We start from the raw sequence: 18,360 nt of genomic DNA, 5'->3' as shown, positions 1-18,360 counted from the left end.
AAATAAACATTTAAAAAAATAAAATAAGGTATTTCTTTCCAAAATATTTAATTTTGTCATGTTTGTTTGTAGAACTTTATGTTTTGGGTTTTTTTTTTAAACTTTCAGTTAGGATCTTGTGTATAATGGTTAGAATTTAGATTTTATTTGAAGGGAATCACTGGAGAAGTGTGCTCAATAAAATGAAATATTTGTAGTTTAGATTTTTTTTTCTGTATTGTGTGTTAATTGGGAAAAATTGGAGGAGAGTGGAAGAAAGAAGAGATAAATATCAGATTATGTATCAGACTATGTATCAGATAAGAAACGATGTGGACCTGAACAAAAATCTAGAGGGGAAATAATAGACTGGAGAGGGATTTGAAATATAAAATATAAGGCTTTTTAACATATGGGTCATTTTATTTTGGATTACTACAAAGTAAGTCTCCTTCATGTAATCATCACCAAATTAATCTTTTTAGCCGTTAAATCAGATTTGCAAGATTGATTTTGTGAATCACTAGGGAAGATGGTGAATGCCATGCATTTTCTACTTTATAAGATAACTTGTGTGCTTTGAAACACAGCCATTAGTCACTACTTATGAACAATGAATGATGTTCACCAAGATTATGCAGCAGATACTAGCCACTACACGTGACACCATTAAATGTTGGAAGCCAAATTTAAACTCATTTGTTTGACTCTCAATTTTACGTTCATTGGGTAGCCAAATGGATAAGGCACATAAACTGGAGCTCATATGGATGAAATGAAAATGGGGTAGAAGATTCAGCTTGCTATATCTTTCTCTTTATCTATCCAGAGAAGGCTTTGCACAGATGTTATGGCTCCTTAGGGGGGCTGCATTTCTAAACAATTAGTCCATACTATTCTGTATTTTGTATGCTCTCTCACAGGCAAAAAGCAAGAAAAGTTATATTAAGTAGATAAAGCATCATAATTTGAACATATTATATATTCAGTGAAACAGTTTATTTTTTAGCATTTTAAAAAAAATATTTTTATTTTTGAGATTGAGAAAGAGTACTAGTGAGGGAGGGGCAGAGAGAGAGAGGGAGACAGAATCCTAAGCAGGCTCCAGGTTCTAAGCTGTCAGCACAGAGTCCAACGTGGGGCTCGAATTTGTGAACCTCAAGATCATGACCTGAGCTGAAGTTGGACGCTTAACCATTTGAGCCACCGAGGCACCCCTCAGTGAAACAGTTTTTAATTGCATAATACCCATTTTGAATACTTTTTTTTTTCAGTGTTGATAATATATGCTGGCTTTTAAGGAATAAGAAACTGATTGCCAGTAAATATTAATTTCCTGTCTCCACCTGAAATTTGATTCCAAATGCCAACATGATGTCTTATATATCTTTATGTGTATTTGGTACTCAGTAAATACTTGCTAATTGATCCTTAGAGTGCTTATAATATTTTGTTGGGTAAACACATACTTTTCTTTGGTGTATGGTTTTTAGAATCTTTGGTGAATCCTTATTTCTATAAGTTTGATAGTATTCTGATTGGCATATGGATAAGTTTAAGAGTGTAGCAGGCAGAATTTAAGATGACTCCCATAAGCATCATCTCTTGGAATTCACACCTTTGTGTAATATTCTCCCCTTAAGGGTGGACAGGGCCTGTCAATAACTCTAAGTCAATGGAATATAGCAAGTTGATGAGATATAATTCCGGTGATTATGCTTTGTTATACAAGACTCCACCTTATCAGCAGACATGCTCCAGAGATTTTTCTTGCTGCACTAAGTAAGTGGCAATGTTAAGGAAGCATATACATGGTAAGGAACTATGGGTGGCTACTAGGAGGTGAGGGTAGTATCAGGAAGCTGAGGGCAGCCTATAGCTGGCCACCACCCAGAAAGCAGGTTGTCAGTCCTACTGATGCAAGAAAATGAATTTGCCAAGAAGCTAAGTGAGCTTGGAAGTAAATTCTTCCCCAATATAGCCTCAGGATGACAAAGAACATAACCAAGCCAACCTCTTGATTTCAGCCTGTGAGACTCTGAGTAGAGGAGCCAGCCTAGCCATGAGCCACATCCTGACCATTGGAAACTGTGAAATAATAAAATTGGATTCTTTTAAACTGGTAGATTTGTGATAATTTGTTACAAAGCAATAGAAAACTAATGTGGGAAAAATTATTTTGACAGGCTGAAGTTCCCCAGAGTAAATCAGTTCTTCCTTGCCCAGACAAGAAGAAGTTAATGTCTGTGGAAGACATTATAAGGTGAAATGGCAGTGGTACTGAACAGAGGCGTAGATGGCCTCAGGTTGCTTAGGAAAGACAAGCATAGGATTCTCATTTTTATGTGAACAGCTACAAGTAACTTCTCATTCCCTCTTCAAATACGTATCTGGAAGCCTTCACACAATCATATATGAAATATGACATTGAGAACTAAATACAATTTCTGGAGTAATAGTCACAACACAAGTTAACTTTATATTTAAAGCTAACATGTTTTTACTGATTTCATCATAGGACCAAAATTTCTTCTTACCAAGTGACTTAAGATCTGTAAAGACTATTGTCATTAAAAGTTCTTTTAGGACAGACACTATCTCCACTTCTTTGCTACCATGGTCAAAAGTGATGCCTTTAAATTGGCAATTTTTTTTTTTTTTTCTAGGAGATGGAAAGAATGGAATAGGACTACAGCTGCAATTGATAAAAAATAACAGATCACTCCTGTTAGTCCATAGAAGCAGATATTTGGTATTTTTGTGATTTGGAGAGTGTTTTTATTGTTTCCTGTCCTCAAAAATGATTCTGAGTAGTCTTGTTTTTGACTTGTTCCACTGTGGTTAGATGTCTGTGAAAGTATTTATTTTCAATAGAAAAACATCATGGCTTAATTCTTAGAGCCAAACCAACTCCTAGCTGAGAGCAGTCCACGATTATTTTTTTCTTTTTCAGCAACAAACAGCAAATATGCTTGTATATACCTCTTTGCACACCTCTATAAAAGCATCTCAAGAGTGGAACTCTGGGTCAAAGCGGATACACAAACTTAATTTTACTGAATACTGCATGATTGCCATTTAAAGATGGCTATGCTCATTTATAATCCCATCTGTAGTGATTGTGGATTATTTGCCAGCACCTGATTTTATAATTTATAATCTATTTATAAATTCTCCTTAACTGCTATAACGTTTCTTAGAAGTAAACTTATTTTTATTGTTGTTATCATTATTATTGCCATTATTGTCATTATCATTTTCCCCCAGTTCTTGTATTCAGAGGTATGAATTGTCTTAAATATTCCATTATAACAATACTCTAGCATTTTTTCCTTTCCTTCCCTTGCCTTCCCTTCCCTTTCCTCTTTCCTCTTTTCTGTTTTCTTTTCTTTTCTTTTACCTTTTGACCTTCTTCTCTCATTTCTTTCATCTTCCCCTCTATCCCTCCCCCACCTCTGGCAACAATCTGTTCACTGTTATCTATGAACTTGTATTTTGTTTGTAATGTCTACATATAAGAGAAACTATATGGTATTTGTCTTTCTCTATATGACATATTTTACTTAGTATAATGTCCTCAAAGGCCAACCATGTTGGTTGCCACAAATCACAAACAAGATTTCATTCATTTTAATGGCTGAATAATATTCTGTTGTGTGTATATACCACAATTTCTTTACCCGTTCATCTATCAATTGATGCTTAGATTGTTTCCATATCTTGGCGATTGTAAACAGTATTGCAATGAACATGGAGTGCATACATCTTGAGTTAATATTTTTGTATTCTTCAAATAAATACCCAGAAGTAGAATTCCTGTATCTTGTGATAGTTCTGTTTTCAGTTTTTGCAGAACCTCTATACTGTTTTCCATAGTGACTACACCAATTACATTCCCACCAACAAAGCACAAGTGTTCTCCTTTCTCTGCATCCTCATCAACACTTGTTATTTATTGTCTTTTTGATAATAATAATTATTATCCTTATTGTTTCCCAAGTCCTTGTATTCTGAGTTATTAATTGTCTTAAATATTCTACTTTAATAATGTTTTAATTTTTAGTTAGAAAAGAATTGTATCAAGTTACAGATATTACTTGATTAAGTAAATTCAAAGAAACCCAAGTGTTAAAAAATACCAATGAATACTATTTTAGACCATGATTTAGAGCCTTGCAAATCACATAAATGAGGTAGAATGGTTTATTCAACTAACTAAATAGAAAAAACTTTAATATTTTTTTTTCCTGTATAAAAAGCAAACCTGGGGTACCTGGGTGGCTCAGTCAGTTAAGCGTCTGACTTCAGCTCAGGTCATGATCTCACAGTTTGTGAGTTCAAGCCCTGTGTTGGGCTCTGCGCTGGCAACTTAGAGCCTGGAGCCTGCTTCGGATTCTGTGTCTCCCTCTCTCTCTGCCCCTCCTCCGCTCACACTCTGTCTCAAAAATAAATAAACATTAAAAGAAAATTTTAAAGAAAAAACAAAGCTAAAACAGAAATTTGGGTTTCTGTTATAGACTGAATGGTTGTGTCCCTCCCAAATTCATTGGTTGAACCCCCAATCTCCAAAATGATGGCATTTGGAGTAGCACCTTTAAGAAGTACTTAGGCCATGAGGATGGAGCCCTCATGAATGGGGTTAATGCCTTCTAAGAGACACCAGAGAGCTGGTGTCCTTTCTGCTCTTGGCCATGTGAGGATACAAGGAGAAGATGGCCATCTGCAAACCAGAAAGAGGGTCCTCACTAGACACCAAATCTTATGGCAACTTCATCAGACTTCTCAGCCACCAGTACAATGAGAAATAAATGTTTATTGCTTAAGCCACTCAGTCTATGATAATTTGTCACAGCAACCTAAAACAATTTTCTTTTGGAAAATGAAGAGAAATGTATATTTTTTATACCTATGTACATTTTATTTTCTGTGTCCTAATTAAATGTACATACTAAGAAATAATTAAATATGACGACAACTGTTGTTACCTGACTTAAATTTACTAAACATTGGAGAAAATATTGTATACAATTACACAAAGATGTCATTTAAATAATCACTTATTTTAATTATATCTTAGTTATGCACATATATATTTAGTAACTAGTTCATGGTTTTGGCTGATATTTAGCAAGGTAACTAGAATTACTTAAATCTTACTAAATATGTTAAAAAACTGGATTTAGAACACATTACAATGTACCCTATGGAATAACTTTAGATAGACTTTATTAAAATCGTATTTTATACAATATAAGAAACCAACAAAGAGAAAAAAACTGTAAGTACAGTGAATCTTAAATCCAGGTGTTAATTTCCTTTTGACAACTGGAATTGATGGTGATCTTCATGACCAGATGATTTCTATTGGTTCATCAAGAATAACATTATTTACTGTCAGATCAATATTTAATATCTAAAAAGAAAGTAAAATGATAATTATTATTTAATCAGAACAATGTTGGGTCCCTTTGTTTTTTTAACAAAGACTATTTCCATAAATAAATTTTCTCTAAGTAACATGATAGTCTTTGTTTCTTTTTTTTTTTTTTGATGAATTTTTATCCCAGAGAGCTCACAACTATTTCACTAATAATCTCACCCAACCCACTCATTATTCAAATAAAAATAAATCTCAGATAGGTGGAATGGTTGTTAAAAGATTGTGAAAAACTAAAACTATTAACCAGTCATCTTGATTTCTATTACTTTACTCTTTCTCCATATTCTGAAACATGGTATTATTTATAATTGCATTAGATAAATCTCTGTGCTTCCTGCTCTCAAATATGAGCCAGTCATCTACACACACAAATTAGATTAGAAATATGTTTTCTTTTGCATCAATCCCTAAAGGTTTAGGATGCTGAATTTATCGCCAATAATTTCAATTTTGTTGTGTTACTTTCTTTCACTGGACAGAATCTCAATTAGACCACGTAGGGACTAATTATGGAGGTGTCTAAGCAGCTGTAGTTCATCACGTGTAATGTTTTTATGATATGCTTTCATTAGACCTTACCATTGCTTTTTCTCCAATACACTCACATGACTTTCTGTGCCTTAGCTCAGAAAGTTTAGATTTAATTATCAAATATGCAAAAGAAGAGGAAGAGAATCAACATTCCTTTACTGCCTACTGAATACCAGGCACTCTTATAGGGGCTTTATAAAATATATTCTTTTCTAAAGCACAACATTCTGGGCAGTAGAAGAATTTAAAAGGTAAAAGCTAAATAATTTTTTAAAATATAAATTATCCAGATTTGAAACTGACCATCTTACACCAAAATCTAACTTAGTTCCTTTTTACCAAAACTGAAAAGCAACAAGTACGTCAGATAGCTTTTAATAGCTGTACAAAAGACAACAAAATGTAACTATTGCTAGGAAAATGTTTTTTAAATAATATGGATAAAGCAATTAAATCATGTTTTGCATATAATTCCCACACCCATGGAGAAGGGCAACCAGGATAAAGAAAGAAATTGACCACTCTCTAGATTTCCCATATATGTAGAAAGGTTGGAAATAGTAGGTGCTCATTAATATTTGTTTTAATTAAATGAGTTTAGAAGGCACTGCTCAATTGTTAGTAGTTAAAATCTTTTGTAATCCCTGAGGTAATGAAATGTTGTAAAATTTCTTGTGAATGGATCTAGAAGTAGTGTAATGAATTTTTCTTTACAAATGATGTGTTTTTATGCCAAATATTCAGTCAAAATCAACTTGAAAAGATATTTGATATGTTGAAATATCTTGTTTGACATTGTTCACCTGATTGTATTTAGTTTTTTTTTTTAATAGTAAAAGTTAGGAACTTTATTTTTACCAATGTAGTAGTAAATAAAGAGTAAGAAAGTATATATGGCAAATCACCCTTTTTATTCTGATTGAATATTGGGCAGTTCAAAAACACAGATTGCTAATTATGATTGATAACTATTAACTATGTATTCTTGGAGAATTAGTTTTCCTCTTGTAGAAATCAGTTTCTGGGTCTACCGTATGATTAACACTGGACTAAATCAGTGATGGCTTTACCATACAATTTTATAAACCAGTAAAATTTTAAAAAGAAGAAAAACGGTAGTGGAGCATTGTGTTAATCAATTTTTTTATTACCAAGGAAGGACATTAAATATACAAAACTCTAACTTCCCAACCTCGATATAATTTAAAGAAATAAACTTATTTTGATACAAAAATAGTAATTAAGACATAGTTCTGTATTAAAGGGGAAACAATACTTGGCTACAAAACAGTAGTAACAACAAGACAAGTATTAAGTTTCAACTGGATGAAACAATTTTTCAGGTGCTGTGCATCTCTCATGTTTATAAAATCTATGAGGACCTAGGACTGTGGTCCAAGACGTGATTGTTATTTTTTTTTAAGTTGAAGTCAGTCAAGTAACTGGCTATTTTGTAAATTAGGTTCACCTGAAGCGACTGGTTGATTCACAGCTACTTATTTTTTTACAGCTACAAAGACAAAAGGTATACACACACACACACACACACACACACACACACACACACACACACAGTTTTAGCAGTGCAGACATAGCCTTATACTTGGATCATTTATGACAGTTAGCTGTTTTCTAGAATATATGCACTTTGGAATCTACCTTTTCAGAACATAGATTCCAGAATTTAAATCGGAAGGAGCTTAAGAGATTGTTCACTTGCATATTCTTATTTAACTTGAAAGAAAAAAAGACTTAAAATTATTTGTTCAATGTAAAAAACTAATTACTGGCAACAATGGACTATAACATAAAAATCCTGATACCTTATTTAACATATGAACCATATCCTCATACACCTGTGTGTCAAATTATTCATGAGTGCCAACAGACACATCTTGCAAGGATTTCCAAATATATTTTATCTAAGATGTATTAAATGTTTAAATGTAGACATTTTATATTTGAAAAAAAAAATTAAATTTTAAGGCACTTTACCATATAGGGACAACTGATTTAGAGGCTTAATGGAAATTTATCTTGCTTAGATTATATCAGGAGAATTGTAAGATACATTCCATTAGGTTGATTCATATGACGTGTTACTAAGGATGATAATAATGGTGATAGTTCAGGAAGTTTAATGAATATGAATAAACAACAAAGGTCATAGGTATCCATAATTATGCTTCTTGATGGATAGGAAATATAAGATATCCATATAGACATTTTGAAAAACTCTATTAAAAAGTGTGTTTTCCTTTGTCACTTACCTCGTTGTTTGCCTCTTGAGTAAATTTAACTGACTCTTTATTTCCATTATATATGAGATTAACCTCATTAACAGAAGTCTTTCCTTTCCCCCATATGTTGATGAATCCAAGCCTCATTTCATTTTTGTTTATGTAACCATTTTTCAATATAGTGCTTGTCAAGGTATTCTGTAAAGTCACAGAAAAAGAAGTAATATAAACCCTTCATTTTCAAAAGCAATTAAATCTTTTAAAATCTATGTCTGTTAACTACAGTGGATTTCATAGTATAGCAAATTATTTACTCACATATTTGAAATGAGATACATTATACAACAAATATGAAATATGAAAATATAAATAAATATAAAATCTGGCATAAAATTTCAAATGTTATTTAACACAATTGCATACAAATGATCTGGCATGAATACATACCTTGTTCAAATTAAACTGTACCAGGAAATATAAGTCTCTTTCATAGGTGTCTGTAGAGAGAAAAAAAGGTAATATATTTATATTTCCAAAGAAGAAAAATAGTAAAAACTAGTATATCTTGCTTCTCTTTCCCAGTATAAAGGGTATCAAATACCATCAACACATATCAAATTTTTCTCTAAGTTTACTGAACTTTTTCAAATATAGTCCAAGAAGGACTAAGATATGAAGGATGAGTCTCACCAGAGAGGGCTACAGAAGGCCAGGAGTGTGTGTATCTGTATGTAGGAGGGTAACACTAAAGGGTGACAGGTCTAAAATCACTTTAAACACCTCTGGGAGGGTGAAAGAAGTAAAAGAATTAACAGAATTGGGTGGTGATAGTGGTGGACACTTATGGGCCACTTCAATGACTGACAACATAATAATATGTATAAAGGCAAATGAATATGATGGTAACGTATTCTAGTGTCATTTGAGAAACATATTCAGTTGTTAGAGACTATTATAGGTCTACTGAAATACAAATAATAAAACAGGGTTTATATCCATGTTCATCAAAATATAATCTTGCCATATTAAAATCAATTTTTAAAATAATTTTACAGCTTAAATTAAGTACTATTCATCAAACTTTAAGTACTTTATCACATTGCTCTAAGATAAGTTATTTTATTATTCTTATGGTTGAAGAGGAATGTGAGTCCCAGAGAAGTTAAATAAATGGCTGAAAGTAAATGAACTAATTATTAACAAAAGCTGGAAACAAGTCTAGATTTCCCTGAATTCTAAGATTGTGTTTAGAGGTAAAACTAAACAAGCATGGGTAAGACAGAAAGTCGAAAGTGGAGACAAATACATGACTGAAACAAAATAACATTGAGGGGTGCCTGGGTGGCTCTGTAGGTTAAGCATCTGACTCTTGACCTGGGCTCAGGTCATGATCTCATGTTTATGAGTCTGAGCTCCACTCTGGGTTCTGTAGTGACAGCATGGGAGCCTGCATGGGATCCTGTCTCTTCCTGTCTCTGCTCCTCCCCCCAGGTGCACATGTGAGTGCATGTACCTTCTCTCTCTCTCAAAATAAATAAATAAACTTAAAAAAAACATTGAAAAAGTAACAAATTTTAATTTCCTCTTCCAACTTATAAATGCCGGCATTAGATTAAATAATTCTCTGAAAATTAGTTTGCAATTAATTTTTCCTACACTAAAATTAAATTATGTTCTGCCTAAAACATTTTTTCTATATGTACCAATGTATGCATGGATTACTTGATATGTGTTCTGAGGCAAAAGTTTTAGTCTTAACTTTTAACTATACAAATATAGCATAAGTTTTTAAGACCAATTGTTTATAGAACCATGAGGTAAAAGAACACAGAAGTGATAACTATTAGGAAGATATGGGCAGTTTTGTTGTTTTTCATAAATAAGAAAAAAATACCACATATGTTGTTAGTCGAGAGTACAATACATCTATTTCATTAAGATAAGTAGGGCAGGGGTGGCTGGGTGGCTCAGTCACTTAAGCATCCAACTCTTGAGTTCAGCTCAAGTCATGATCTCACAGTTCGTGAGATCGAGCCCCCTGTCCAGCTCTGCATTGACAGTGAAGAGCCTGCTTGGACTCTCTCCCCACTCCCTGTGCACCTTCCTCACGTGCACTCTATTAAAATAAATAAATAAACATTTTTTAAAAAAGATAAGTAGGACAAAATAAGATTTTACTAATCTACAACTTTATTAGTTAGCATGGTCAAAATTTACTTAATATACACGAGTTTCAAGAGAGGTTTACAAAAGTCCCCCTTTATGTGTAGGGGGTACATTCTAAGATGCCCCCCCAGTGGATGTCAGAAACCTCAGACAGTACCAAACCCTGTATACACTATGCTTTTTTTTTTTATAAAAGACTCACCTCTGATATAGTTTAATTTATAAATTAAGAACAGTAATAGATGAACAGTAACTAAAAATAGAACAATTATAACAATATGGTGTAATAATAAAAGTTATGTGAATGTGTTCTCTCACTCTCAAAATGCCTTATTGTGCTATATTCATCCTTGCTGTGATAATGTGAGATGAAAAATGCCTACATGATGAAATGATCATTTCAGAAGTAGGATCATTTGCTTCGGGGCCACGGTTGACTGTGGGTAACCAAAATGGCAGAAAGCAAAACCATGGAAAAGGAGGAAATGCTGTATTTTATCTTTGATTTTCTTTGAGGTAAAAAATATATATCAGCAAAAAATAATACATTATAAAATGTGAATGTACTTAAAGGAGGAAAAAAATTAGTGTCTATCAACTAGATTGATGAGTTTGCTGTGAGACAAAACTTCTTTGCAGATTCTGATCCACTAAATCCGGACACTCTAAGCATCTGTTGTGTATTGTTGCTGTTTACTCAAGAAATGTCAAGGGATTATCTGAAATCTTTGTACTTAATTATAACAAAAATACTGAGATTGTGCAATATAACCAAAAAATGCTAAATACAATTAGCCAAAATAATTTTGTATGTTTATATAGAGGGATCAAGAAATAAATATCTGAATTATGTTACTTTCCAGTAATAAAAAAAATCTGCCACGAAACTTTAATAGAGTAAAGGTCATATCAACTTCTTTCATCTATATCTTAGTTTGGTAAGTAAAGCTACAGAAAAATTTCTAAGGGGCACGTTGTCTCCTTTGCTGTTCAAAGGAATTAACTTAATTTGTTACATAGTTAAATTCAAAGATTCCAAGACAAGGTTTAAATTATGCACAACTCAACTTTACAACCCTGGGAAGCTGTAGGCAAATTCAAAGTACAACCTGCTGGACCCAGGTGAAAAAGGCTGCAAACTTAGTACAACCCCTGTTTTTGTGTTAATAAAGGTCAGGACTCTAAAAACAGGATTTTAACTAATAGTGGTTGATTCTTCACCTTAAATCACAAAATACTAGGAAAGGTTTTTTTAAAGAGTCTTGATTATTACAATATGATTCTTATATTAATCTTCTGATGTACTTTATTTACTAATAAATAATTCTTATTGTTAATATTGAAAAATATTAACTATGATTCACCTAAAAAGATACAAGATAAATGTCTTTGCTAGTACTGAAAGATCTCTCTTCCACAGATACTTTAATTAGATTGCTCCATGAGAACAACGGCTCACCCAGATGTTAGTTTTTATGTGGATTGTGTTAAGTGAATATTCAGATCTCCCATCTAGTAGAGTTGGCATTATTAATGACAGTCAGTAAACCTAATCCACAATGAGTGTTTAATTAACAGCATAATCATCACCTGAAGGTGATACCAGGCCTCTCCCCAAATTAATGGAAATTAAGTGGTCCTTAGAATTTGCATTTTTAATAACCTACTGTAAGTGATTCAGAGGATAATGGTCAGCAAAACACACATTGCTGGAAGCTTGGCAGTTCAGTCTGATCTTAAGAAATAGTCATAAACATAGATCTAAGTTTAAATCTTTAAAGTTTTCATGTAAAAATACTGAATACAAAAAAATAGCCATGAAATACAAAATCAAACGAGTTTTGTTTCTAGACTATGTCATGTTTTAGTGGCATCCTTTATGCATCACCACGTACACATGGAACATGGCTTTTCAGCTGGGCAGACATCATACATATGGAATGTCTATCATGAATGGCATGGGCTAACTTCCAGGAGTAAAAGATGATCCATATACAATCTCTGTGCACACACATCTCTTAGATATGCAGATATTTACCATAGGGATCAACTATATTTAGGATAAGAGAAAAGTCTGTAATGTTTATAACACTAAGTTTTTAAGTTGGTTCAGCTAATTATTAAATGATTTCAGCTTTGTATAATATTATTAGCTTTCATTCAGCCTCCAAAGTATAGTAGTAGATACATAAAACTAATGTGACATATATGTATGTCAGCAATTACATTTTTCAACTAAATGGAACACTCACCTATACTCTCTCCATCATCCCAAAACAGAGATCCCTGTGCCATCTGATTAGCATCTGCGGCAACAATGAGCTTCATGTAGTTTTGTCGACTAAAAAAAAAAAAGACATAATTTTAACCAATGTTTATACAGTAGCATATGTTTAGTTATGATATGGCGCCCACATAAGTATCCAAATGAAAACAAAGATGATTATCAACTAAGGGGAATACAAACTGTTCTAGACCAATAAAATTAAAGGACTTTCCTTTTGTGATGAGTTACTGGGAACGATATAAACCATAAAATCCTTCACATTTAATAGAAAATATCATGCATGTCTTTTGATCTATTGTAACAAATTGAAAAGAGCCTCACTTATAATAGTTATAACCATGTTAAATTTATTGATATATTTATTTATTTTTCTCTCTGCTAATCCTGTCACTGACCATTAGACATGAAACTATATTAATAGCAATTTTTATTTATTATCATTTAAACCTTCTTTACATTTCCATACATAAATCACTGAAATATCATTGGAAATTATTAACAAGAATGTGAAGAGTAGTGTGAAAATTTTAAGTTCTATTCTTGAAATGGGCAATCCCTCCCAAGCTTGTGCCTGCATAGGCCCATTTATGAACTAAATATCTGCTTCCATGCTCACTGTACAAGTGATTTCATTTGATAGCTTCATATTGCTAAGGAAGGATTTCTCAGACAGTTACACTTAGGTATAATTACCTTTTCCAATCACAAATGTTGAAGGTTGTACTGCCATGGAAATTCCCTAAAATATCCAAAATATCTAGCGTTCAAATCTCTACAGCAACTTAATATTTTCCATGTAAAGATGTTAACATGTCTTAGCATGAATTTATATACAAATATATACATAATTTAAATTTTAGTTAGTTAACATATAATACTATAGTTAATATTGTTAAGTTGTTTATATATTATTATATATAGTTATATTGTTATAACTATATATGGAGTTACATTGTTAACTATATATTTTATTGTATGTTAACTAAAATTCAAATTGAAAAAAGGAAAAATATTAAAAAAGCATGTTTTTAAAGCAAACAGTATTGGAAGATAGGGCAGTGTTCTTTTTAAATTAATTAAAGAAATTTTACTGCCCAGGGCGCCTGCGTGGCTCAGTCGGTTAAGTGTCCCACTCCTCATTTTGGTTCAGGTCAAGATCTCACCATTTGTGACATCAAGCCCTGCGTTGGGTTCTGGGCTGACAGCGCAGAATCTGGTTGGGTCCTCTCTCTCTCTCTCTCTCTCTCTCTCTCTCTCTCTCTTTCTCTCTGTCTCTCTCTGTTTCTCACACACACACACACGCACGTGCACACACACACACACACACACACACACACACACACACACAAAATAAACTTAAAAAAATTTACTGGCCAGTATAATAACAAAGGTAAAGTCTCCCTTGGAAGCAAACAATGAACATGTTTGCTTGCAGCCCATTATAAAAGATTGCCGGGGCGCCTGGGTGGCTCAGTCGGTTAAGCGTCCGACTTCGGCTCAGGTCATGATCTCACGGTCCGTGGGTTCGAGCCCCGCGTCGGGCTCTGTGCTGACAGCTCAGAGCCTGGAGCCTGTTTCGGATTCTGTGTCTCCTTCTCTCTGTGACCCTCCCCCATTCATGCTCTGTCTCTCTCTGTCTCAAAAATAAATAAACTTTAAAAAAAAATTAAAAAAAAAAAAAGATTGCCTAGGTTTGGAGTTCCTTAGCTGTGGCACAAACCTCCTACATGTGTAGCACCTGCCTCAGCATAGGCCACTCCATGTCATCCCCATGGAACTTTGGGGGCAAAGAAAAAAGCAAACATGAAGTTTGTGTCTCTTGTTATGCCTTGAGTAAAACAGACCTTTGTGTCCTACCCAAAATTCATGACACTGTGGCAGACTAACTTACAAAGTAATTTGTAAGCTTTGAAGTAGGGTAAAATCTCAGACCCCTTCCCAGTTCTTGACAATTCTGGCATGACGTATTCAAAATTTAATCTGAGCTCTGTAAACACTTCACTTACCTATAAAATGTGTTTAAACCAGGCTCTTGACATGGTAGAATGTGACCACCACGGACATGTAGGTTTATTTTATATAAAGGAGCTTCAAATTCATTAAATTTTCCTCTGACACCAATATCTTGGCCCTGGAAATGAGATGGTTGGAAGGAAAGAACACAAGCAATAAGAAATGGAATCATCAGCAATATTGGTGCTTGAGAGGTTGCATTTTATAAATCAAATGATATACTTAATTTATAAATTAATAAAAACTCAAATACTTATTCAGGAAATCATATTGTTTAAAGCATGTACTTCTTAATTATTAATAGCTTTGAAAGTAATTTACCACTATTTGTTTTTGTGATGCTCACATGAAGAAAATGTGTGGGTTTTGAAAAGTCACAAAAGCTATTCTTGACTTTTCACATACATTATTCTTGGAAAGACTACATCACCTTTAATGATAATTTCATATATTCAATAAAGGGCAATGAACTTTGTGTGTATAATGTGCACTCTTTATGGTTATACAGTAAAATAAATCAATGTCTACATAACAAACAATGGGGCATAAATTAACTCTCTTTCACTGTGTGTTAATTTGATTCAGCTGTAATTAGCAAGAACTATCTTAATCTTTTTAAATGTAAAGTAGACCAAATATGTCCCTAAAGAAAAGGCTTGGATCAAATTGTTACTCATTTCCATTTTGTCAATGCCCTAGAATTCTTAACTACTTACCGTATGATAATCAAACCACCGAGCATCAGGGACGTAGCCTGTTACAGTGTCCCTATACTGGAATTTAAAGATATAATCATTGAAAACATATAAACCAAATACAAAACTATTTTGTGAACAAAAATGTATGATAGAACTTACAGGTTGCAGTACAGGGGTAACCATAAACGCTGGACCCCACAAGAACTGCTTGAATATATCCCAGGTTAGCTTGTCATTAAAGAACCTTGACAAAATATTCACAAATAAGTAAATCTGAATATCATAAAATAATTATTCAAATCACATTTTGCACTATAGACTTGTGTGGACTGAAATGAAAACCAAACTATAAACAAATCAAAAACAATTCTATCAGTTAGGATTTAATGTGCAGTAATTAGCACACTATTTTATGAGTAAATCTAGATTATAACTAAATTTACTTCAAAATGCAGAGAATGTCTATAAGACCAGCTGAATGAGAAACCTCTGAAGAGAACTCATAGAGGTACAAATATTAACTGTGCCTCATAAAAGATCAACAAACTAGGAAGCAAAAGTTGTAAGTACTCTGGATGAGAATTGTTAAACAGGTGTGCTCTAAGAACCTTGATTTGGTAATTCAAAAAGATTTTGCTTATCCTACTTAAAGCTCGACTGAATGGTGCATTTAACTTAATATATTTCTGAATTTCAGATACAAATGGTTGGAAACACCAGAATCTCTTTTTCATAGTTTGAGAATAGTCACTATTAAATAACCACATTTTTTCTCTAATTGAAATGGAATTGCACATTTTTGTTTGTTCTTTTGTTTTTGTCTTGCTTTGTTGTACTATAAACTGAGATTAATGCCAAATGGGACTCTGAATTTACTCCATGAACCTCCCATGGGAACAAAGGCCCAGATGTTCTCAACAGGACAAGAGTCTGCATAGTTAATAATAATGTTTCTGGTTGGGGACTCAGTCCAGAGCTGATAATTTGACTCTGCTGGGAAGTAAATAGGGAGAACACAAGAGGGGAAAGTCTGGAAATAAGAGAGGCAAGATATTAATAAAATTTTATCAAAAATAAAGAATGGATTATGGTAGATACATTAATAAAGTAACTAGAGGCTGATATGAATCTAGGAATACCTATTATTGTTTAAAACCCTATTCTGAGAACAGAAGGCATACTGATCAACTTATTATTTTGTCATTTTGCCTTGTGTATTATTATTTATTTTAGTAAACATGTGCCATATATTTTTACTGATTTATCAGTTGTGCAATCTAACAAATCACCTCACTCAATTACTCTGGTAATATAAGGTGCATAAGAAGTTAAGTATGATTATTTCAAAGGTTTTTTGTACTACTTTTAATTGTGTTGTTTTTGTGACATCAGCAATCAGAATTGTCTTGTATTTGCCTTAAAAATAGAACAGGCTAAAATTTATGCAACTATGCTCCATAGAATAGATTTCAAGATTTAATCATATATCAGTTTGAGCTTTAAGAAGTGAATCCTAGGGCACCTGGGTGGCTCAGTCGGTTAAGCGTATGACTTTGGCTCAGGTCATGATCTCATGGTCCAGGAGTTCGAGCCCTACATCAGGCTCTGTGCTGACAGCTCAGAGCCTGGAGCCTGCTTTAGATTCTGGGTCTTCCTCTCTCTGCCCCTCCCCCTGTTCACCCTCTGTCTCTTTCTCTCTTCCTCAAAAATAAATAAACATTAAAAAATATAAGAAGAAGTGAATCCAAAACAATTTTCTAGGAAGAATGTTAGAACTATTCTAGGGTATTCTATAATACACGTCCAAGATGAGGTGAGATGGTTTTCTTCAGTAAGGTGTGTGTATATATATATATATATGTATATATATATATATACACACACCATATATATATATATATGTAATACATATACAATAAGTATTGTAAATGTAATACAATACAATAAGAATGTAAATCTAAATTAACTCTAGGTGTACAGTAGTTATTTCTAAGTATTATTACTTTTTAATAACTGATTAATGTTTCATTTTTAATAACATCCTGATTATCAATAGACTTATTTATGTAAATGTTTATTAACTGATAATACATACTAAAATAACAATGAAAAAGTTTCCAGTTTCAAATATTCTATACTATGAGAGATTATTGAGTAAATTAAATGAAACCCATTTCTTTTTGGCAGGAAATAAAATGTGCACTTACTCATGCAGAAGGGGTCGAATAACAGTGCCACCATGAGCATGAATTTCATGCATCTGTGTATAGAAATAGGGTAATAAAGTGTATCTAATATTTAGAATATTCTTTGACATTTCAGAAAAAGTTTCATTCCAGGAAGCAGGATCTTGTCTCTGAAACAAAGCAGAATGAAATAGTCATAAGCATTTGTCCTGGTTTAAATCATAATTTTCAGATACATATTTAGAGAATGAAAACTAGAAAATAATATTCATTCATTGCCATGTGTTATATACTTTCTTACCAAAAACCTTATGCAATAATATTACTATCATATGATGGAGAAAGAACATAATATTACTATTTCAATAAGAAAAATGCAAATTATACCCATAGCTTGATTTAGTTTAGGTGAACATACGTAAAGAACAGTTCAATTTGAATAGATGACAACATAATGATAATCAGGGTGAAAAGACTAGAAAATAAATGAAATGCTGTATAAAAGTGGGTTGAAACAGGGGTGCCTGACTGGTTCAGTGGGTTAAGCATCTGCATCTGCACAGAACCTGCTTAGGATCCTCTGTCTCCTCTCTCTGCTCCTCTCCGGTTTGTGCTGTCTCTCTCTCTCTCTCTCTTAAAAATAAACATTAACAAATTTTTAAAAAGTGGATTGGAATAAACAGAGATACCCAGAACCTATCATGGTGACCCCCACATTATGTGTTCTCCTGAGAAATGGATAAGTTATGATATTAAAGAATTAAGATAGCAGAAAGAAAGGACCTAATTAATGCTGGATAAGGAAGAACAACATGCCCAG

The 18,360-nt window shown here is 33.0% G+C and overlaps 1 protein-coding gene across 4 annotated transcripts in view; it reads right to left on the bottom strand.

Moving 5' to 3' along the window:
- Nucleotides 1-5,188: 5,188 nt before the first annotated feature.
- The window catches only part of SI (sucrase-isomaltase), a 155,231-nt gene continuing 142,059 nt past the window's right edge, over nucleotides 5,189-18,360 (bottom strand). For all 4 annotated transcript variants that reach the window (XM_053903663.1, XM_053903664.1, XM_053903666.1 and 1 more), the window contains 8 exons: nucleotides 17,562-17,710; nucleotides 15,514-15,598; nucleotides 15,373-15,429; nucleotides 14,650-14,774; nucleotides 12,609-12,697; nucleotides 8,638-8,687; nucleotides 8,221-8,388; nucleotides 5,189-5,392 (listed from right to left, as the gene is read on the bottom strand). In XM_053903663.1, the coding sequence (XP_053759638.1) occupies nucleotides 5,324-5,392; nucleotides 8,221-8,388; nucleotides 8,638-8,687; nucleotides 12,609-12,697; nucleotides 14,650-14,774; nucleotides 15,373-15,429; nucleotides 15,514-15,598; nucleotides 17,562-17,710 (792 nt within the window). In that variant the 3' untranslated portion in view covers nucleotides 5,189-5,323. The remainder of the gene's footprint in view (nucleotides 5,393-8,220; nucleotides 8,389-8,637; nucleotides 8,688-12,608; nucleotides 12,698-14,649; nucleotides 14,775-15,372; nucleotides 15,430-15,513; nucleotides 15,599-17,561; nucleotides 17,711-18,360) is intronic.

The sequence above is a fragment of the Panthera pardus genome, unplaced genomic scaffold (genome assembly GCF_024362965.1).
Source record: "Panthera pardus isolate Hobbes unplaced genomic scaffold, ASM2436296v1 HiC_scaffold_16, whole genome shotgun sequence".
NCBI lineage: Eukaryota > Metazoa > Chordata > Mammalia > Carnivora > Felidae > Panthera > Panthera pardus.
This window is presented reverse-complemented; position numbering and strand designations above follow the sequence as displayed.